The following is a 23,554-nucleotide window of genomic DNA, read 5'->3' on the forward strand; positions in this document are numbered from 1 at the left end:
CCTTCTGCATGGGCGTAGAGGCTCCTGGTTGTAGCAGTCAGTGCCTCCTGGATGGAAGTAGACACTACTGGTTGGAGCAGCCAGTGCCTCTTGGTTGGAATACAGCCTCCTAGATGGAGCAATCAGTGCCTCTTGGTTGGAAGTACAGCCTCCTGGTTAAAGCAGCCAGTGCCTCCTGGTTGCAAGTAGAGGCTTCTGGTTGAAGCAGTCGTTGCCTCCAGGGTGGAAGGAGAGGCTCCTGGTTGGAGCAGCCAGTGCCTCCTCCTGGGTGGAAGTAGAGGCCCCTGGTTGGAAGTATATGTTCCTGTTTGGAGTATAGTAATGTGTTGTATTGTGCTAAAGAAGGTTACTACCCCAGAGTGTGGAGCCTGGGCCTCTGTTTGGTTGAGGTCGACGCCTTTCATCCTTGCAGCGGAAGAAGCAAAACCCGGAAACGGAAATTCTGAAGCAGCAAAACTTGTCTCCTCTGCAGAGGGTACAGCCAGCGAGGGATTCTCAAACGTGAGTGGGTTCTGGGGCTGGCCAGCCCCCGGGCAGGGGCCCCCGGGGCGTGGGAAGGGGCTGGGGTCGGTGTGGAGAGAGGGAGCGGCGGGGGCGCTAGTTGCAGACCAGGGGGCACCGGCTGCTTCACTCAGCCCCGTGCAGACCTCAGAAGAGACCCTTTCAGGCCCCGACCTCTGCGATAGGGGGGGCAGCTGCATACAGGGAGCACTGTGGCAACCATGCCTATTTATTTTATTAGTTTCCCAAGTTTCATATACATTTTATGGTGGAGGAGTGGAGAAAATCACAGCAGCGAGGAGGGCGTCATGCACCGAGGGGCGGAGCGGGGTCCGCAGGGTGGATTGAAAGCGAGATGGCGAGCTGGGGATGGGCGGAGCGGAGCCAGGGGAGGAGCTGCGCCCACGTCTGATGATTGAGCCCTAGGATCTTTTATCATGTATTTGCCTAATTTATTCTTCCCAGAATGCACCGCTGTGTTCTTGATACACGCTGATGGCGAGGTAGTCAGACACACTAGACACGCCTTTTGCTAAAACAACACTTAAAATACATAAATGTTTGTGATCGGAGCAAGTTGTTCGTTTTCTGATTTGTCTTACTCATGCAATAACATTGCGGGGCCGTGGGAGTTAAAAACAACGTTTTAATATAGTAATAATTGACATAATTGCTATGTAAAATGTTGTTTGTTAGTAAGGATTACGTTATATTTTGGGATTGAAAGTGAGTCTTCTGGGTTTAAGCTTGTAATTTCCAGTTTGAAAAATGCTGATGAGTCAGGACAGGAAGGTGTCGCACCATGTATGCTCCCGCTTGGAACCTGGCCCGCTGTAAAGCCGGGGACTTTCAGCCAGTTACACGTTTTCATTTAAGAGGACTAGGCATGATGGGACTTGTACATTAAGACCTAAAATGGGAGTTATGATGCTAAAGTCTGAAAATGGTCGGTGCTGATTACAAGTGGAGCAAAGTGTTTTTGAACCCCGCGCAAACAAAGGTTTTGGAATTCCTAGTTGTGACTGGTAATTACCAGGTACGATTACGGCTGCACACACCATTCATTACATTTCAGCAGGTGAAACTACTAGTATTTTGTGTGAAAAGAGTACAGTCAGTATGGTTAAATGCATATTTTGCTGCATCAAAACTGCATTTTAATCTCCAATATCTCAGACTCGGTGCAGTTAATCGAACTCTATAAATTCCGAGCCCTGAGTGTAACGTTGTGCCCTTTATCATAAGGTGGTGCCTACAGATGACACAAAGCGTGGTGGTGGTGTAACAGTGTTTTTATTCCAATTACACATGCCCAGCAGGAGCGCCGGTACGGAGCTCCGATCTCCTTCGAATCGGCGCGCTACTGCCGAATCCAAGATGGCCGCCGCCGGAAGTCCGGTGACGTCGCACGTAGTGCGCGCCGCGGACTAGACCGCAACACCACATCTCCCTCCTTTACAAACACAACATGCTATGTCCCCCCCTTCACACAGGCACAGTCTTACTTGTGGTCCAGGCTGAACTCTTCGAATCTTCGTGGCAGCATTATTCTCCTCCCGCAGCGTGTTCTCCTACCCCCGCTCGGGGATGCTGCTCCACTCGCTTCTCTGAGTTCAGGCCCCCCCAACTCTGTCTCTATCACTGTCTCTTGGTCTCTTAGTCCTGGTGTCTCGACTCCCCCTCCTCTCGGACTCCAGGCCTCTTGAGGGGAACCTCCTGCTTCTCCTTCCAGTCCTCTCCTATCTCCCTTGGTCGCCGGTGTGGACCGGGTCTCGTTCATGTTGTTCAGTTCTGTTCTGTGCTCTGTCTCCTCGGCCCTGGTACATCTTGCCATACGATCTTGGGCCCATATCTTCCCGTCGCTCAGTAAGGCTGATGTGGAGTAGGGTTCCATTACTTGGAATGGGGGCGTGAATTTGCTGTCCCCCTTTCTCCCGGGTGTTGGGAGCTTCACCCTGACCCACTCCCCTTTTTCCAGTGCGACTTCCTTGGTGTTATGCCTTGAGTCATAGTAGTTAGTGTACACGGCTTGCGCCTTCTCCAAGTTCTTGCGCACCACTGCTGGTGACCAATGACTCTGCACGGTGAGCCTCTTCCATGCCACGTTGTCTCGGGTGAACGGTTCTCTTCCTCTCAGTATTCGGAACGGGCTGTAGCCTGTGGAAGAGGGAGTTACGCTTAAGTTCCTTCTCCCAGCTTGCCCCTTGCCCGATTGCTGCTTGCACTGACCCCATTATCACTCTATTGAATCTCTCCACTGCTCCATTCCCAGCGGGGTGGTAGACTGGGGTGCGTCTGACCGTTATCACATTTCTGTCCATGAAGGCCTCCCATTTGGTCGACGTGAACTGTGGGCCGTTGTCGCTTAGGATTCCCTTGGGGATTCCTTCCCTGATGAATATGTCCGTGAGGAATCCTAAGATGGTGTCGGTCTCCGCGTTCTCATCCACATGGATTTCTGGCCACTTCGAGTACCTGTCCACGACCACGGTGAGGTACTTCTGGTTACCACTGGCGTCCTGTATGGGGCCCAGGACGTCTATTGAGATTTCTTCCCACGGATTTTCCGGACACTCAAAACGTCCCAGTGGTGGACGCAGCATCCTTTGCGTCTTGTCTGCGTTGCTGCACTGCTCACACGCTCTGAAGTGTCGTTCCACCGCGAGGTCCAACCCTGGCCACCAGTAGTCCTCCTTCACTCTTCCCTTCGTTTTCACGATTCCTAAATGCCCTTCATGGGCCAAGGCCACCACTCTAGGTCTCAACGCCATCGGAGGCACTACCTTGTTGCCCCGGAACAGGAAACATGGGTCGTCCCCCAAAGACAGTTCTTCTCTGATTTCCCAGTACTGTTTGAGTTCTTCTCCAAGTAGCCTCTTCTCCGGCCACCCTTGCGTCACATATGTTTTGACTGCCTTCACCTTCTCGTCGGTCTCATACTCTTCTTCCCACTCCTGCCTGCTGATGGCTTTCTCGTGATCCCCCATGAACGCCACTGCGTACTCTGCCCACTTTTCTGTGTCTTGCGTCTCTGCCGATTCCTTCGCTGCTGCCCTGCTTAGGTAGTCTGCTACTCTGTTCCTGGTACCGGGTATGTACTCCACGTCGTACACGTAGTCGAGGAGTCGTAGCGACATCTTGGCGATCCTCGGTGTTGCGTGCTCATGGCCGTTGGACGTGAGGACTTTTACCAGGGGTTTGTGATCTGTTCGTAAGAGGAATCTTCCTCCCCACAGGAACTGTCGGAACCTCTCCACCGCCCACACCACGGCCAGCATCTCCTTTTCAATCACGCTGAATTTGCGTTCATTGTCAGCCAACGTGCGGGATGCGAAGCTGATCGTGGCTGCCGCTCCTTGTGCGGACTGTTGGGTTAGTACTGCCCCTAGGCCTCGGTCGCTCGCGTCTGTGGTCAGGATCGTGGGAGCCGTTGGGTCGAAACCTTGAATGGGTACCGCACCGCATATTTCACCTTTCATCCTCTCGAATTCCTGCTGTTGTTCTTCCTTCCATGTAAACGCCGTCTTGTCCTTCAGGATCGACCTCAGGTGGTGTGTCTTTGACGCGAAGTGGGATACGAACTTGCTGTAGAATTCAGCCATCCCTAAGAACGTTCGTACCTCCTCCTTGTTTGATGGTGTGGGTGCGTCCCTGATAGCCGCCAGGTTTGACGCTTTGGGTTTTATGCCATCCTGGCTGATTTCATGCCCCAGGTACGTGACGGTCTCCATTCCGAACTTGCACTTGTCCCACTGGGCTGTGAGCCCATTCTGCTTAAGTACTGCCAGTACGTCCGCCAGCTTCCGATCATGTTCCTCCCTGGAGGCTCCCATCACCAAGATGTCGTCCTGGAAGTACTGGATTCCCTCCATCTTGTTGAACAGGCGGTACATCAATTTTTGGAACACAGCTGCCGCAGAAGCCAGCCCGAACGGCATCCGTAAGAATTTGTAGCACCCAAACGGCGTTATGAACGATGTGAGATGGTTGCACGATTTGTGGAGTGCGATCTGGTGGTATGCGGACGTTAAGTCTACCGTGGAGAACCACTTGGCGCCCTTGGTCTTGGCCAGCATCTCGTTGATGCGGGGAAGAGGGAACTTGTCCACTACAATGTTCTTGTTGAGTTCCCTGAGGTCCACACACAACCTCACCTTCCCGTTCGGCTTCTGTGCCACGACTAATGGGGCCAACCATTCCGCATTGTCGATGGCTTCGATGATCCCGTTGTCCTCCAACCTCTGCAGTTCTTCTTGTACTGCCTCTCTAGTGCGGAACGGAATGTTTCGCACTTTGTGTGACACTGGTCGGGCTCCTTCCTTCAGGTTTATTCTGTGCGTAAATTTGGTTAACTTCCCTATATCGGCTCTGAAGACTTCGGGAAACTCCTCCTTCCACTGCCTTGCTCCCACTCCAGGGTCTTCTTCCATCATGAGCACTTGAACACGACCTCCCGGGTTCAATTTTATCCCTAGCTTTCCTTGATCCCTCCATCCTAATACTGATGGCCCCTTTTCTGCCACGTATAGTTTCCCTTCGCACGTTCTACCCTTGAACTCGAAGGTTAGGGGGCAATAACCTACCATCGGTATGGGTTCCCCAGTCAATGTCACGGGATGGATGTCTGTGGGATGCAGTTGGTGTGATGTAGCCGGTGCGAAGTCCTCCTCCCATATCTTCCTTCTTATGATCGTATAGGGGGAACCCGAGTCTGCGACCATTGTGACTCTTACTCCCCCGATGCTCATGTCGCATCTGGGTTTCTTGTCGACCGCCCCGTCAATCCCCAGTATCTGATCCTCTATCATCAGGATCTCTTCGTCGTCCTCCTGGCTTTCCGCTTCTTCCTCCTTGCCCGTCTCCTGTGCCACGTACTTCACTTGCTGCCTCGGTGCTTTCCTTCGGCATACCCTTTCGTAATGGCCCATCAGGCCACAGTACGTGCATTTAGCCCGGAACGCTGGGCACCCTTTGTCGTTGGCGGCATGTCTATTGCTGCCGCATCTGTAGCACGTGTTGGTGCTTCGTTGTCCCTGTACCTGCTGTTTCGCGCCCTTTATCGTGGACTTCCTGTATGGTCGCGTGTTGTGTTGTTCTGCCGCCACTTGGCCCTCGCGGCTCTTCCGTTCCTCTATCCTGCACACCGCTTGTTCCGGGAGACGGTCTTTCTTAGCCGCCTCTGCACACCTCTTGGACAATTCTGCTTTTTTCACCATGGCCACCACTGTCTTAAGGGGTTCATCGCCATTGGCCCACAGCTTGTCTTGGATGGACGTGTTCGCTGCGTGCATTACTATTTGGTCCCTGATCAACTCTTCCTGGAAGGTCCCAAATTTGCACTTCAGGGCCAGCTTCTGTAACGCCGCCACATACTGGTCTATCGTTTCCCCTTTGTGCTGCGCTCTGTGGTAGGAGTTGTACCTGTCGACGGCTGTACACACGGTCGGGCGGTAATGGGCATCCAGATCGTCGATCGCGTGCTGAAACACATCATCGTCTCCTGTGGGCCGCACTACCTTCACCAGATCGTCGTATACTCTCTGACCCGCTGGGCCCAGATGGTGTAAGAGTATCCTCTTCCTGCGCGTGCTCGAGAACTCTGCGCCGCCTTCCTCCTCTAGAGCGAACAGGTAGTTCATGAAATACCGCTTCCAGTCCTCCCACGGCATCTTCGGAACCCCCGCTTTTGTTAGGAAGGGTACTGGGTTCGGCAACGCGGTCGATGTGGTACTCATCTTACTCCCAGCCTCCGTCCGCCGCGTCCTTGGGCTCGAACTTCTCGACGCACTGGTGCCGCTGGAGCCCCCTTCGCCTGGGTCGTCGTCTTGGTCGGATTTTCCGCTTCCCGCGTGGCTTCCTGTGACCCCCGCCACGATGCGTGGAGTTGCCTGGCCGCGTGCACTCTCCTTGGCGCTATCCCTTACCGCCGGGCTGCTGCTGTCCTGGACCAGGCTGGGCTGGAACCCTTCCGTCCTGATACGTTCCCTCAGCCGCTCTCCGTGACGCTGCCGCGCTCCTGCCGGTTGGTGGTGGTGACCGTGGGTGTAGTCAGCGTGCTCACCACATGGCACTCACCCTGGAGGCAGCGCTGGGCCGTTTCACCTCCTCGTCGCCATTGTAACGTTGTGCCCTTTATCATAAGGTGGTGCCCACAGATGACACAAAGCGTGGTGGTGGTGTAACAGTGTTTTTATTCCAATTACACATGCCCAGCAGGAGCGCCGGTACGGAGCTCCGATCTCCTTCGAATCGGCGCGCTACTACTGAATCCAAGATGGCCGCCGCCGGAAGTCCGGTGACGTCGCACGTAGTGCGCGCCGCGGACTAGACCGCAACACCACACTGAGGTCAGATTTCATTAGGTGTGATAAAGAGCACCTACCTGTAGTATTGTTGGTTTACAAAGGTCCCACCCTTATGGTTCATGACAAGGGGAGGGGGGAATGAGTGCGAAGAGGTTGAACCTCTGTGTTTACTCCGCGGGCGTCCAAGCTATAGTATGACCTGGTGTCCTGACGTGTGGGAGTGAATATAAAGGTTGACCGTGCGTGAGGCGTGGAATTTTTGTAAAACAAAACTGTAAGTGTCTGTCGTTTAAAAGCACAGGGGCACACCACCTCATTAGCGACAAGTCCACAATGTGCCCCGTGTTCTGCAGCCACCTCCCTGCTCGTTCAGAGCCGCTCAACGCGACTTTTCCTCAGCCCCGTAGCACTACCATACTCTCTGAGGAGCTCCCTGGCTCCGCGATGTCTCCCCTGCGTGTCAGTGCGAGGCCGGCAGGCCTGCTGAAGCCTCAGAAACCAGGCTCGAGCCGCCAGAGTCAGCGGCGCCTTGTCTTTCTAGTTCGCACGGTGGTGGCCCCGTCCTGTCGGACACACCGTTGTGGTGTAACCATGCGCTTTATAAATGCTTCTTATCTTATCAGGCAGTGCCTTGCTGCAGAACCCCTGCAGCACTGAAGCACACGTGGCACGTCAGTGTGGTGTTTTGGGCCACTAGTCCCACATGCTGGATAAATAACCACGCGGACACTGTAGTGGGGTACTGGAACTGGGCCCAGGGCACGTGCGCCCAGCCCCTTTTATTAACAGGGTCACCTGACTGGTGACGCCTGGGGTGGGTGGGTGTAGAGTGCCTTACATCACAGGCTAAACACTAGAATGTATCCAGCCGGATACTACATCCCTCCCATACTTTAATGAAAAAACAAACGAGAGTCCAACCTGTAATGGAAACAGATAAATAACAGAAAACACCAAATGAGTCTATACAGGCCGTCAACCGGGCAGCGCTGGAGCCTCGGATCACGTGGTCGGGATGCCTTCAGTCGCCTTGGCGATGTTCTTTAGACCGGCCTGGTCTCGTGATGTTGAAGTCTATATATAAAAGTTCAGTGTCGATGCATCTGGAGCTGTGGTGAAATCCACTTTGGTGTCGGAGACGATCTCTGTGAGTGAGGCCTTCCGGTGGGGGCGTCGTGCTCGGTGACTCTCCTTACTCCTGACTGCTGAGCGACGTTCGACTTGCCTCTCTCGCCTGGACTCCTCTGCCACTGGAGCCTCTTGTAGGGCTTTCCTGCTGGCTGCCATGGGACCGTGTGGGGCTTCATGTGAACCGCACGTAGGCGTCGCTGGGGAACTGCCAACGGACTCACAGCCAAGTCGCTCATGTAGCCTCTGAGGGTGGTGTCATTGTCTGGGCATCCTTGCCGTCTGGATTCGGATTCTGCGCCTTCCTCTGGCGATCTTGTGGGTGACCAGTCTTCAGCCGTGACCTTCGTGTTTCCTGCACCTGACGTGGAGCTGCGGCCGACACATCTCTCCTACTCGGACTCCCTTCGCACGGGAACTCCGTCGAGGCCCTTCTCCCCTGGGCTGTGCGGACCGTTGCGTAGGCCACACTTAGGGGTCGCTACAGAACTCCCAACAGGGCCACGGCCAAGTCTTGTGTAGTCCCCAAGGGTGGATCTTCCAATGGCCGGGTGTGCTCGACTTCGGCAGGCTGTAGGTAGACTGGGGTGCACAGACTGTTCCTGGGTGATTTGCCTCCTTGAGCTCCGGTTGTTCGGAGTGTGTGTGGATTCACTCGGGTGGTGCGATGCTCCTTGGTGATGATGCACCTGGAAGGTGGTAACAGGATGTTAGTTTTCTTCAGTGGGCAGACAGACGGTGATCTTCTGTCGGGGTGACTTGAGGGAGTGAGAAGGACCTGAGGGACTTCGTGGCACCGCTCCGTTGTCTTCAGGCAGGTGCACTGCGAAGTGTGGTGCCATCGATACCAAGCAGCTGGTGACAGGTGAGAGGACGGTCGAACAGCGAAGTGTGGGGCCAGGACGCAGATCGCGCTTGCTAGCGGCTTACGGTAGGTCCTCCCGTGGAGCTGTCTCCAGTGACGTCTCTGCACCCTGGTGGCTGGCTTGTGTGCTGATGTGAGTCCTTAGTCCTGTCGCTCTTCTCTGTTCCATCTTGCACGCCTTTGGTGGTTGTCTGCCCTGTGGCATCGTGCCACGCTCTTCTTCTTCTGACCAGGTTTTTCCTTGGATTTGGCGTCCTGCCACCTGTCTCATGTTTGCGCCACATGGACATCTCACTGGTCGCGTCGTTCTTGTGACGGTCTCTCTCCTTCCTTTTGCGGGCCTATTGCAGGCCTGTCCTGTCTGTAGGACTTGCATGTGCTTCTTGGGGACTTCCAGTGGCACCATCCCCACCGGATTTTGCGGTGTCCCTCTTCTCTTCGCTCGAGGGCGTTGTGCGTGCGCCTCAAGGCTGCGCCGTCGTGGTGTCTGCTTCTTCTATCCGGTGCGCTTGTTCAGACTGGTCACTTTGCGTGACGGGCTCCTTGTTCGCTATGCACCTTGACGTCCGGTCACATGTCACCATGCTGGCGGAGCTCCTGTCGCTGTGGCGGCCTGCCACATGGTGTGTGCGACTCCTCTCTTGCCTGTCGTGGGCCACTGCCGACTCCGTCCTGAGGCAGTGCGAGGGAGGACACTCTTTCTCCTTCGGCACACTGCGGTATTTCGCTGCGGCGGTGGAGATGTAGGGGAGTCCTTTCCATGGGGCACTGGGTGCAGTCTGCTCCTTTGTTGGAGGCACCGGTTCTGCCTGGGTGACTGGCATAAAGCTATGCTCTTTGTGACACTTGCTTAGTGTCAGTAGGGGTGCCTCGACTCTTCTCACTTGGGGTGGTGTCCGATTAGCACTGAGGGACAATGCACATCTTTTCCCCTTCCCTGATGGAAGAATGACATGGGAAAAAGTAGCAGCGAGCTCTGGTGCTTGTGTCTTCTGCTGCTGCTGGCAGTGCAGGATGAACAGCATAGCATCGTAGTGCTCATATTTTGTCCAAATGGAATGGCACGGAGCTGTTGTTTACTCTGCTGCAGCATTGTTTGTTTGGTATTGCTTGTTCCCTCTGTCAGGCTGGGGCGTAGTGCCTCAAACAACCACCAGGTGGCTCCTGCCTAGGCCGCAGACGATTTACCGATGGTGCAGGGCCGTGCTGATCAATGACCAATATGCAAAAAAATATTTTTATTTATAAAAACGTGTGCAGAAGGGAAAGACATTACAATTCTCATAAGATTAAAAACATCTACTCATCCGAGAAGTTACAATACAAATGTTGTAGACATGTATGGTTCTACATATAAATTGAAGAAATCGAAAACTTAAAAGAGTCGACGCGGCGTTTCGGTAAAACGTTATTCCTTCACCTTCTTCAGGACAAAGTTTTCATAAAAAGTCTAAATAGCAAAAAACATTTTATTAAAACACAGGTGTTAAAATAAATATTAAATGTTTTTTCTTATGTAGACTTTTTCTGAAAACTTTTTCATGAAGAAGGTGAAGGGAGAATGCCATCTGGCGCCCACCATAGATGATATTATAGGGTAACTGGCCGGGCCACAGTGGTTTTCCAAGATGGATATGAAGCCAGGTTACCACCAGATTCCCCTTCACCTGCACTCCAGATCTATAACAGCGTACTCGACCTGCGTTGTACTTGCAGTACACCAATCTGAATTTCTGCATCTTGAGTGCTGCTGAAGTATTGCAGATTATTATAAGGGATGTGCTGGCTGGCTTACCAGGTGTCCTCAATGTGAGTGAAGATATTCTAGTCCACACACTAACCCTTGATAGTCACCTCAAGTGCCTCTGCGCAGTTTTCCAGAGACTCAAAGACAAAGGCATGATTCTACATCGGGAATAATGCAGATTTCTTCAGCATAGCTTTAGCTTCTTTTGGCTATCAATTCTCAGGACCCAGCGAAAGTTTAAGAGATTCAGGAGTGCCGCACCCACTTCGGTGTCGGGGGTCCGAAGTTTCCTGGGCATGGTAATGTATTGTGGTCGCTTTATGCAGAACCTGTCAGACCTCACAGGGCCACTCCGTGAACTAACGGAGCCCCTGGGTATGGGGCGAGGAGCACGAACTGGAGTTTAAGAACCAAAAGATGTGCTATCTGCCACAACTAACATAGTGTACTTTTATCCGAAGAAAGAACCCAAACTGGCGGTAGATGCAAGCACCACAAGAGTGGGGGCTGTGCTATCGCAACAGCAGAGATGCAGCAAATGGGCCCCAGTCGCCTACCTGAGCAGGACCCCAGCACCCACGGTGCAGCAATACTCACAGATAGAGAGAGAGGAAGAGAGGCAATGGTGAATTCACTGGGGGTGTCGCCATTTTTAGGTATATCTCTATGGCCATCCTTTCATTGTCCATATGGACCACAAGCCGTTGATCCTCCTCTTTAAGGGATCAGTGTCAAAACCCCCCGACAAGGATTGAAAAATGGATCTTGCAGTTGCAGTAATTCAACTTCACCGTAGTATACAGGCCTGGCACCCAGAATCAAACCGACTTCCTGTCACAGCATACTAGGCCAGCCACCCCAGCGGAAACTAGCTAAGCACAAGGCACTGAGGAATATGTTCGCTTAATGGTGGAGAGGTCCAAGCCATTACCTATGTCCATGTCGGATTTCATGGCAGCCACTGAACAAGATGACTGTCTGCAACTGGCCGTCAAAGCAGTACGAGCCAACGACTGGAAGGTGATACACTCAGCCCGAAGGATGGAACAAGCCAAGCTGACACTACAAGCAATATATCTTGTGAGGTAAGGACTCTTCGTAATCCCTGAAGCCTGTCTGATTCAAGGGCCATGATAGGTCCTACTTAGTAGCTTCCAGCAATAGGCATTCCAGTGGCTCATGGGGAAACCAGGGAATAGTGAAGACATAGAACCGACTCTGAAGCAAAGTCTTGTTTCAGGGGCTGGATCAAAGCGTGGAAGCAGCTGGAAGAGGCCAAGCAAACACTCCCTGGGAATCACCAGTGCCTGTCATCATAGAAGAAGGCCCAACGACCCTGTGGCTGTGATGACTTTGGAGCCTCTCTGATGGCATCCACTTGCTCATTGTAATAGATCGCTACTCTCGCTACCCCGAGTTGAAAATAGTGGCCTCCACCTTGGAACTGGAGGTGATACAGAACATGGAAAAAGTCATGGCTACCATGGGCTGATAGGAGAACTCTGCTTGGACAGGGGGGCGAGAATCGGCCAAATATCTTCAGTCCCACAACACCAAGCACAGGAGGATCACCCCAAGATGGCCTCAGGCCATCGGAGAGGCAGAAAGGTTTGTAAGAACTGTGACCCAGGTCATCAGGATAGCGACAGCCGAAGGCAGAAATGTGGATAGATCCATCTATTAATGTCTGCAGGAGTACTGTGTGACTCCGCACTCCACCACAGGGATAGCCCCCAGAAGGCTGTGCCTAGTGGTAGCGATCAAGGACATGATTCCCCATCACCCCAAATGGGCAGAGCACCCGGACCCTCCCAATCAATCAGATGTCCGGCGGGTGAGCAACAATGAATATGCCTCATGCAAGAGACATGCAAAACAGTGTCCTGTCCAACCAGGAGACCTTGTGCTCGTGCGAGATTGACACCCAGGTGGAAAATTCTGTCTGCTGTTGGAGACATCCCCTTGGATTGTCACGACGGTGATGGGGACCATGTTTACTGCCAGCCGCGGAGCTGACGCTGTCACTCAAAACATGTCACATTTTAGGAAAGTGCAGGGGACTCCAGGAGGTGGTCTGTCTGATCAAGACTTGTGGTGGGACAGCCAGGTAGACGAGGTAGGGTCATATATCGATACAGCTGCCACAGAACAGAGTGATACTAGTCGATCAACTCCACCCCTGTCAGGGTTTGCTTCGCCATCTCCTCCGCAAGCACAAGTCAATTTTTCAAAGTCCCCCCTAGTGACAAGGTCTTATCCCCATGTCTGACCCAACAAGGCGGTGCTTAGTGATATCACCTTAGTGCCAACCTGGCCCGTCACAAAGACTCATGGATTTTGTGTCCGACTATTAACTGCCACCTCCATTTATTTTTGCAAACTGAATTATTTTGTTAGGTTGTGTTATTCATGTGCTGAACCATGTTTGTGGTTTTGTTAATCCGGAATAAGGGAGGGATGTAGTGTTGGTGGTTTACAAAGGGCCCACCCATACGGTTCATAACATGGAGGGGGAAATGTATGCGAAGAGGTTGCACCTCTGTGTGTACCCCGCGGGCGTCAAGGTGATAGTAGGGCCTAGCGTCCTGACGTGCAGAAGTAAATGAAAAGGCTGACCGCGCGTGTGGCGTGGTCTTCTTGTAGAATGAAGGTGGATGTGTCCGCGTCTCACTTAAATCACACCCTGTGCAAGGGGTCTTTCTGAGTGTATCAGGACTGTGAGTATGCTGGAACTCTAACTGCGGAGTCTGGGGATCTTTAAAATGGGTTGGGTGTAATAGTTCACCCAAATTCCAGTCCACCAGTGAAGCGCATGAGCCCGACTTCTTATAGACGGTTTGGGGGAGAGGAAGTAGTGTGAGAAGGATTCTTCCACTGACATCTGTTTTTAAATTGAGTTATATATCTCATTTTAAAGCACAGTTTTCACATATGTTTGCGAAATACTCATTAAATATTTAAGTACTTTCATAGTGTTCCAAGCCAATGAAGCCCGATTCTCCCAAAAAGTTGACCCCAACTTTTTCATAACGTGTTATGGGAGCCCACATATGTCAGTAATTACCTCCAGTGTGCCAGTGCCAGCATATTGTCATGGGCGCCTCCTTATGCTAAGAGTTACCTACAAATGTCCAGTGCCACTCCTCTGCTTCATATAACCAGGAGTTTACCTTAGGTGCTGCATATAACCAGGAGCTTACCATAGGTGCTTCATATAACCAGGAGCTTACCATAGGTGCTTCATATAACCAGGAGTTTGCCTCCAATGTGCCCAGGCCAATAGTTTACCATGGTTGCCTAACCTTATGCCAAGAAGTGCCTCCAATATGTGATATTCACCTGACACTGTCTCACAATTTGTTTCACTCTCACATGTTCGCTCACTGTCACGTGCTCACATAATCACTCTCACTCTCATGCTCAGACACTGTCTCACACTTGGTTTCACTGTCACATGTTCACTCACTGTCACATGCTCACATAATCACTGTCTCACTCACATGCTAAGACACTGTCTCACACTTTGATTCACTCTCATGCTTCACTCACAGTCACATGCTCATATAATCACTGTCTCACACTTTGTTTCACTCTCACATGTTCGCTCACTGTCACGTGCTCGCATAATCACTCTCACTCTCATGCTCAGACACTGTCTCACACTTGGTTTCACTGTCACATGTTCACTCACTGTCACATGCTCACATAATCACTGTCTCACTCACATGCTAAGACACTGTCTCACACTTTGATTCACTCTCATGCTTCACTCACAGTCACATGCTCATATAATCACTGTCTCACACTTTGTTTCACTCTCACATGTTCGCTCACTGTCACGTGCTCACATAACCACTCTCACTCTCTTGCTCAGACACTGTCTCACACTTGGTTTCACTGTCACATGCTCACATAATCATTGTCTCACTCACGTGTTCAGATACTGTCTCACACTTTGTTTTACTCTCACATGTTAACTCAGTTACATGCTCACGGTCTCACTCACATGCTCAGACACTCTCACACTTTGTTTCACTCACATGCTCCACTCACTTTCACATGCTCACATAATCACTGTCTCACTCACATGCTAAGACACTGTCTCACACTTTGATTCACTCTCACATGTTCACTCACTGTCACGTGCTCACATAATCGCTGTCTCACTCACGAGATCAGATGCTGTCTCACACTTTGTTTCACTCCCATGCTTCACTCACAGTCACATGCTCATATAATCACTGCCTCACACTTTGTTTCACTCACATGTTCGCTCACTGTCACGTGCTCACATAATCACTCTCACTCTCTTGCTCAGACACTGTCTCACACTTGGTTTCACTGTCACATGCTCACTCACTGTCACATGCTCACATAATCACTGTCTCACTCACATGCTAAGACACTGTCTCACACTTTGTTTCACTCTCACATGTTCACTCACTGTCACATGCTCACATAATCACTGTCTCACTCACGTGTTCAGATACTGTCTCACACTTTGTTTCACTCTCACATGTTAACTCAGTTACATGCTCACGGTCTCACTCACATGCTCAGACACTCTCACACTTTGTTTCACTCACATGCTCCACTCACTTTCACATGCTCACATAATCACTGTCTCACTCACATGCTAAGACACTGTCTCACACTTTGATTCACTCTCACATGTTCACTCACTGTCACGTGCTCACATAATCGTTGTCTCACTCACGAGATCAGATGCTGTCTCACACTTTGTTTCACTCTCATGCTTCACTCACAGTCACATTCATGCTCAGACACTGTCTCACACTTTGTTTCACTCTCACATGTTCGCTCACTGTCACGTGCTCACACAATCACTCTCACTTTCATGCTCAGACACTGTATCATACTTTGTTTCACTGTCACATGCTCACTCACTGTCACATGCTCACATAATCACTGTCTCACTCACATGATGACACTGTCTCACACTTTGTTTCACTCTCACATGTTCACTCACTGTCACATGCTCACATAATCACTGTCTCACTCACATGCTAAGACACTGTCTCACACTTTGTTTCACTTTCACTTGTTCGCTCACTGTCACGTGCTCACATAATCGCTGTCTCACTCACGTGATCAGATGCTGTCTCACACTTTGTTTCACTCTCATGCTTCACTCACGGTCACATGCTAATTTAATCACTGTCTCACTCATGCTCAGACACTGTCTCACACTTTGTTTCACTCTCATGCTTTACTCACATGCTCACACACATTGTTATTCAAGCACAGTCTCACTTACACTATTGACCACCACATGCTCACGCACTGTCTCACCCACAATGTCACTCACTCTACCTCATTCACACAGTCTTACTTACGTACTGTCTCACCCACTTGCTCACACATGTCACTCCCCGTCTCATTCACTCACTCATGTCTCACATACTATTCTTCACATGTTCACTCACTGTCTCGCTTACATACTGTCTTGCTCACATACCCTCACTGGTGTGTGTCAAGTGCTCACTCACCTGTTCACTCCAGTGCTCACACTTTCACTCACTGTGTCACTCAGACACTGTCACACACAGACACTATTTCAGTCACATGCTCCCTCACTGTCTCACTCACAGTCTCACACACTCTCACTCACACTGTCATTCACGCACTGCAATGTACACTCAGCTGCTCACTCATTGCCCTAATGACACATTATCTCACTCTCACACTCAAGTACTGTCAGTCCTATGCTCACACTGTCTCACTCACAGTGTGGCAAGCGCAGCCACACTGCTGAATCCCAGAACATGGCCGCACCGCAGTTAGAGACACAACAACCACAGTGAATCCACTAACAGATGTATTCATCTCTTGACACCAGAAGAAGCCGTGCCAGAGCCCTTTAAAACTGCACACAGCACCGGCGCAGTATCAGATCCACCTGGGTTGAGGTGGAATAGGTTTGTCCCCTCACATGGGGTTAGATTTGCCCTTGGAGCAGTGTCGCGAGCCCGTGCACACACACTACCCCAGAGACTCTGCAGGGTAAATGCATTTAAAACAACCCCAACACCATTTTGTTGGGAGATGTAAAAGAGCACCACGGTTATTTTACAGTTTTTTAACACCAACGTAGACTATAAAAGATGAAAGGCAATTATAATAAATGTTAGTGCGATATTAGCATAGGCAAGTTTAGAAATGTGAACCGATATAAGACAATGTATTGATGGCTAACAAGAGCCTGTATTTGAATTTCTGCCAACCCACTAGAAATGGAAGCCACCAAACTCCCTTATGCTTCTACTTTGGTAGCTTGATGGTGAGCGCGCTCAAGGTAGAGTCCACTGTGTTCAATCCAACGTTGTTGTAAAGCAACACAAACTTCCAAAATAAGATTTAATTTGTTTTTAATTGCTTCATGTTACCCCAGGAGGGATCACAAGGCAGAGGACTTCTTTAGTAATCATTCACAACAGTTCCACGCACACAGTTGTGTATTGTAGTGTAGAGTTTATATATTACTTTATTCCCTGACAAAGCTGGAACGCATTCCACTTGACATGGGTCATGTGCGGCTGTCATGGAAGGCGTAGTGTAAGGCGTGTGCGCTGTAGACTCGAGCCACCTGGGCGGTGTTGGATAGGCGTAGTGTAAGGCGTGTGCGCTGTAGACTTGTGCCACCTGGGCGGTGTTGGGTAGGCGTAGTGTAAAGCGTGTGCGCAGTAGACTTTAGCCACCTGGGCGGTGTTGGGTAGGCGTAGTGTAAAGCGTGTACGCAGTAGATTTTAGCCACCTGGGCGGTGTTCGGTAGGCGTAGTGTAAGGCGTGTGCGCAGTAGACTTGAGCCCCCTGGGCGGTGTTGGGTAGGCGTAGTGTAAAGCGTGCGCGCTGTAGACTTGAGCCACCTGGACGGTGTTGGGTAGGCGTAGTGTAAGGCGTGTGCGCTGTAGACTTGAGCCACCTGGGCGGTGTTGGGTAGGCGTAGTGTAAGGCGTGTGCGCTGTAGACTTGAGCCACCTGGGCAGAGTTGGGTAGGCGTAGTGTAAAGCGTGTACGCAGTAGACATTAGCCACCTGGGCGGTGTTGGGTAGGCGTAGTGTAAAGCGTGTGCGCAGTAGATTTTAGCCACCTGGGCGGTGTTGGCTAGGCGTAGTGTAAGAGGTGTGCGCAGTAGACTTGAGCCACCTGGGCGGTGTTGGGTAGGCGTAGTGTAAGGCATGTGCGCTGTAGACTTGAGCCAACTGGGCGGTGTTGGGAGGCATAGTGTAAGGCGTGCACGCTGTAGACTTGAGCCACCTGGGCGGTGTTGGGTAGGCGTAGTGTAAAGCATGTGCGCTGTAGACTTGAGCCACCTGGGCGGTGTTGGGTAGGCGTAGTGTAAGGTGTGCGTGCTGTAGACTTGAGCCACCTGGGCGGTGTTGGGTAGGCGTAGTGTAAGGCGTGCACGCTGTAGACTTGAGCCACCTGGGCGGTGTTGGGTAGGCGCAGTGTAAGGCGTGTGCGCTGTAGACTTGAGCCACCTGGGCGGTGTTGGGTAGGCGTAGTGTAAGGCATGTGCGCTGTAGACTTGAGCCACCTGGGTGGTGTTGGGTAGGCGTAGTGTAAAGTGTGTGGGCTGTAGACTTGAACCACCTGAGCGGTGTTGGGTAGGCATAGTGTAAGGCGTGTGCGCTGTAGAATTGAGCCACCTGGGCGGTTTTGGGTAGGCGTAGTGTAAGGCATGTGCGCAGTAGGCTTGAGCCACCTGGGCGGTGTTGGGTAGGCGTAGTGTAAGGCGTGTGTGCTGTAGACTTGAGCCACCTGGGCGGTGTTGGGAAGGCGTAGTGTAAAGCGTGTGCGCAGTAGACTTGAGCCACCCGGGCTGTGTTGGGTAGGCGTAGTGTAAGGCGTGTGCGCTGTAGACTTGAGCCACCTGGGCGGTATAGGGTAGGCATAGTGTAAAGCGTGTGCGCAGTACACTTGAGCCACCTGGGCTGTGTTGGGTTGGCGTAGTGTAAGGCGTGTGCGCTGTAGACTTGAGCCACCTGGGCGGTGTTGGGTAGGCGTAGTGTAAAGCATGTGCGCTGTAGACTTGAGCCACCTGGGCGGTGTTGGGTAGGCGTAGTGTAAGGCGTGTGCGCAGTAGGCTTGAGCCACCTGGGCGGTGTTGGGTAGGCGTAGTGTAAGGCGTGTGCGCTTTAGACTTGAGCCACCTGGGCGGTGTTGGGTAGGCGTAGTGTAAGGCGTGTGCGCTGTAGACTTGAACCACCTGGGCTGTGTTGGGTAGGCGTAGTGTAAGGCGTGTGCGCTGTAGACTTGAGCCACCTGGGTGGTGTTGGGTAGGCGTAGTGTAAGGCGTGTGCGCTGTAGACTTGAGCCACCTGGGCGGTGTTGGGTAGGCGTAGTGTAAAGCGTGTGCGCTGTAGACTTGAGCCACCTGGGCGGTGTTGGGTAGGCGTAGTGTAAGGCGTGTGCGCAGTAGGCTTAAGCCACCTGGGCGGTGTTGGGTAGGCGTAGTGTAAGGCGTGTGCGCTGTAGACTTGAGCCACCTGGGCGGTGTTGGGTAGGCGTAGTGTAAGGCGTGTGCGCTGTAGATTTGAGCCACCTGGGCTGTGTTGGGTAGGCGTAGTGTAAGGCGTGTGCTCTGTAGACTTGAGCCACCTGGGCGGTGTTGGGTAGGCGTAGTGTAAAGCGTGTGCGCTGTAGACTTGAGCCACCTGGGCGGTGTTGGGTAGGCGTAGTGTAAGGCGTGTGCGCTGTAGACTTGAGCCACCTGGGCGGTGTTGGGTAGGCGTAGTCTAAGGCGTGTGCGCTGTCGACTTGAGCCACCTGGGCGGTGTTGGGTTGGCGCAGTGTAAGCGTGTGCGCAGTAGACTTGAGCCACCTGGGCGGTGTTGGGTAGGCGTAGTGTAAGGCGTGTGCGCTGTAGACTTGAGCCACCTGGGCGGTGTTGGGTAGGCGTAGTGTAATGCGTGTGCGCAGTAGACTTGAGCCACCTGGGCGGTGTTGGGTAGGCGTAGTGTAAAGCGTGTGCCCAGAAGACTTGAGCCACCTGGGCGATGTTGGGCAGGCATAGTGTAAAGCGTGTGCGCTGTAGACTTGAGCCACCTGGGCGGTGTTGGGTAAGCGTAGTGTAAAGCATGTGCGCTGTAGACTTGAGCCACCTGGGCGGTGTTGGGTAGGCGTAGTGTAAGGCGTGTGCGCTGTAGACTTGAGCCACCTGGGCGGTGTTGGGTAGGCGTAGTGTAAGGCGTATGCGCTGTAGACTTGAGCCACCTGGGCGGTGTTGGGTAGGCGTAGTGTAAGGCGTGTGCACTGTAGACTTGAGCCACCTGGGCGGTGTTGGGTAGGCGTAGTGTAAGGCGTGCGCGCTGTAGACTTGAGCCACCTGGGCGGTGTTGGGTAGGCGTAGTGTAAGGCGTGCGCGCTGTAGACTTGAGCCACCTGGGCGGTGTTGGGCAGGCGTAGTGTAAAGCGTGTGCGCTGTAGACTTGAGCCACCTGGGCGGTGTTGGGCAGGCGTAGTGTAAGGCGTGTGCGCTGTACACTTGAGCCACCTGGGCGGTGTCGGGTCTGGTCCCTGACGTCCTGCATCAGTCGTGGTGTAGTGAACCTGTAGCTGTGCTTAAGGTTGAAGTTTTGCAGGCAGGGTTGAGTCTCCGTTCAGTCTTAGATACGTGTATCTTGCATATTGTTGAGCTTTAGTCTTTCTTATAAATTGTGTGAATGATCGTTTTTAACCAGCAATGCATCACTGTATGTATCTTGCTCACAACTAGCACTTTTTTGCACCTTCTCACCTTATCACTTGCGCCGTTTTGTTTATTGCTCGTGGCAGCCTTTGAGTGTCATTTATACACTATAAAATGTAAAAAGAAAAAAGTGATATTCCCTTCAATATATTCTTTTGATCTAATCATGATTGATGTGTTCCTTTGTTTTCTTTTTCTCCATTAACTGCCATGACACCGATGCTTGAGGAATTGTTTATTTCACAAGTGCTTTCTATTCAGTAAGCAAGAAAGCACTTCTGTACCCGACAGACCCAACTTTACTCCTTAGTCTTCACAGCCAGGTTCTGAGGGGCGCTGGGTTACCCCATTATACCAGATGAATGAGGTCTAGGAGACGGCAGGAGAAAAAGATGACGGGGAGTCGGCTGATGGTGATGTTGAGGGACACAGGTTATGGAGGTAATAGTGCTGATGGAAAATGAGGGAATTATGTATCACGGCTGCTGCAAACCATGAGACCCACAGACCGCAAAAAGGGGCATAAATAAGGTACAGTAGTAAAGGCATAGGCTCTTCTGCAACAACAACCTTAGCCACGGAAGGAGTGAGCAAGCATAAGCTGTCCCAGTACTCCACGATTCAATGGGATAGTAGAGGGGTTGCCATGGTAATCCCAGCAGAAAGGAGGGCCATAAACTCCATATCTGAAGGTCCATTGTAGACACAATGCTTTCTGTGCCTCCCCTGCAGACTTCATACAAACTGGGCCTCGCTTACAGAGAATGACATCAATTGCCTCCATTGTAGACACAATCCTGTCTGTGCCTCCCCTGCAGACTTCATACAATCTGGGCCTCACTTACAGAGAATGACATCAATTGCCTCCATTGTAGACACAATCCTGTCTGTGCCTCCACTGCAGACTTCATACAATCTGGGCCTCGCTTACAGAGAATGACATCAATTGCCTCCATTGTAGACACAATCCTGACTGTGCCTCCCCTGCAGACTTCATACAATCTGGGCCTCGCTTACAGAGAATGACATCAATTGCCTCCATTGTAGACACAATGCTTTCTGTGCCTCCCCTGCAGACTTCATACAATCTGGGCCTCGCTTACAGAGAATGACATCAATTGTCCATTGTAGACACAATGCTTTCTGTGCCTCCCCTGCAGACTTCATACAATCTGGGCCTCGCTTACAGAGAATGACATCAATTGCCGTCATTGTAGACACAATGCTTTCTGTGCCTCCCCTGCAGACTTCATACAATCTGGGCCTCGCTTACAGAGAATGACATCAATTGCCTCCATTGTAGACACAATCCTGTCTGTGCCTCCCCTGCAGACATCATACAATCTGGGCCTCGCTTACAGAGAATGACATCAATTGCCTCTATTGTTGACACAATCCTGTCTGTGCCTCCCCTGCAGACTTCATACAATCTGGGCCTCGCTTACAGAAAATGACATCAATTGCCTCCATTGTAGACACAATGCTGTCTGTGCCTCCCCTGCAGACTACATACAATCTGGGCCTCGCTTACAGAGAATGACATCAATTGCCTCCATTGTTGTTACAATCCTGTCTGTGCCTCCCCTGCAGACTTCATACAATCTGGGCCTCGCTTACAGAAAATGACATCAATTGCCTCCATTGTAGACACAATCCTGTCTGTGCCTCCCCTGCAGACTTCATACAATCTGGGCCTCGCTTACAGAAAATGACATCAATTGCCTCCATTGTAGACACAATGCTTTCTGTGCCTCCCCTGCAGACTTCATACAATCTGGGCCTCGCTTACAGAAAATGACATCAGTTGCCTCCATTGTAGACACAATCCTGTCTGTGCCTCCCCTGCAGACTTCATACAATCTGGGCCTCGCTTACAGAGAATGACATCAATTGCCTCCATTGTAGACACAATGCTTTCTGTGCCTCCCCTGCAGACTACATACAATCTGGGCCTCGCTTACAGAAAATGACATCAATTGCCTCCATTGTAGACACAATCCTGTCTGTGCCTCCCCTGCAGACTACATACAATCTGGGCCTCGCTTACAGAAAATGACATCAATTGCCTCCATTGTAGACACAATCCTGTCTGTGCCTCCCCTGCAGACTTCATACAATCTGAGCCTCGCTTACAGAAAATGACATCAATTGCCTCCATTGTAGACACAATCCTGTCTGTGCCTCCCCTGCAGACTACATACAATCTGGGCCTCGCTTACAGAGAATGACATCAATTGCCTCCATTGTAGACACAATGCTTTCTGTGCCTCCCCTTCAGACTACAGACAATCTGGGCCTCGCTTACAGAGAATGACATCAATTGCCTCCATTGTAGACACAATGCTTTCTGTGCCTCCCCTGCAGACTACATACAATCTGGGCCTCGCTTACAGAAAATGACATCAATTGCCTCCATTGTAGACACAATGCTTTCTGTGCCTCCCCTGCAGACTACATACAATCTGGGCCTCGCTTACAGAGAATGACATCAGTTGCCTCCATTGTAGACACAATCCTGTCTGTGCCTCCCCTGCAGACTACATACAATCTGGGCCTCGCTTACAGAGAATGACATCAATTGCCTCCATTGTAGACACAATGCTTTCTGTGCCTCCCCTGCAGACTTCATACAATTTGGGCCTCGCTTACAGAGAATGACATCAATTGCCTCCATTGTAGACACAATCCTGTCTGTGCCTCCCCTGCAGACTTCATACAATCTGGGCCTCGCTTACAGAGAATGACATCAGTTGCCTCCATTGTAGACACAATCCTGTCTGTGCCTCCCCTGCAGACTTCATACAATCTGGGCCTCGCTTACAGAAAATGACATCAATTGCCTCCATTGTAGACACAATGCTTTCTGTGCCTCCCCTGCAGACTACATACAATCTGGGCCTCGCTTACAGAAAATGACATCAATTGCCTCCATTGTAGACACAATGCTTTCTGTGCCTCCCCTGCAGACTACATACAATCTGGGCCTCGCTTACAGAGAATGACATCAATTGCCTCCATTGTAGACACAATGCTTTCCGTGCCTCCCCTGCAGACTACATACAATCTGGGCCTCGCTTACAGAGAATGACATCAATTGCCTCCATTGTAGACACAATCCTGACTGTGCCTCCCCTGCAGACTTCATACAATCTGGGCCTCGCTTACAGAGAATGACATCAGTTGCCTCCATTGTAGACACAATCCTGTCTGTGCCTCCCCTGCAGACTTCATACAATCTGGGCCTCGCTTACAGAAAATGACATCAATTGCCTCCATTGTAGACACAATGCTTTCTG

The 23,554-nt window shown here is 51.5% G+C and overlaps 1 protein-coding gene across 1 annotated transcript in view; it reads left to right on the forward strand.

The window, feature by feature from the left end:
• The first annotated feature begins 206 nt into the window (after positions 1 to 206).
• AKR1A1 (aldo-keto reductase family 1 member A1) overlaps positions 207 to 23,554 on the forward strand; it is a 1,289,949-nt gene continuing 1,266,601 nt past the window's right edge. The window contains exon 1 of the mRNA XM_085602859.1: positions 207 to 501. Within this exon, the coding sequence (XP_085458985.1) occupies positions 322 to 501 (180 nt within the window). The 5' untranslated portion in view covers positions 207 to 321. The remainder of the gene's footprint in view (positions 502 to 23,554) is intronic.

The sequence above is a fragment of the Triturus cristatus genome, chromosome 4_2 (genome assembly GCF_964204655.1).
Source record: "Triturus cristatus chromosome 4_2, aTriCri1.1, whole genome shotgun sequence".
NCBI classification, from domain to species: Eukaryota; Metazoa; Chordata; class Amphibia; order Caudata; family Salamandridae; genus Triturus; species Triturus cristatus.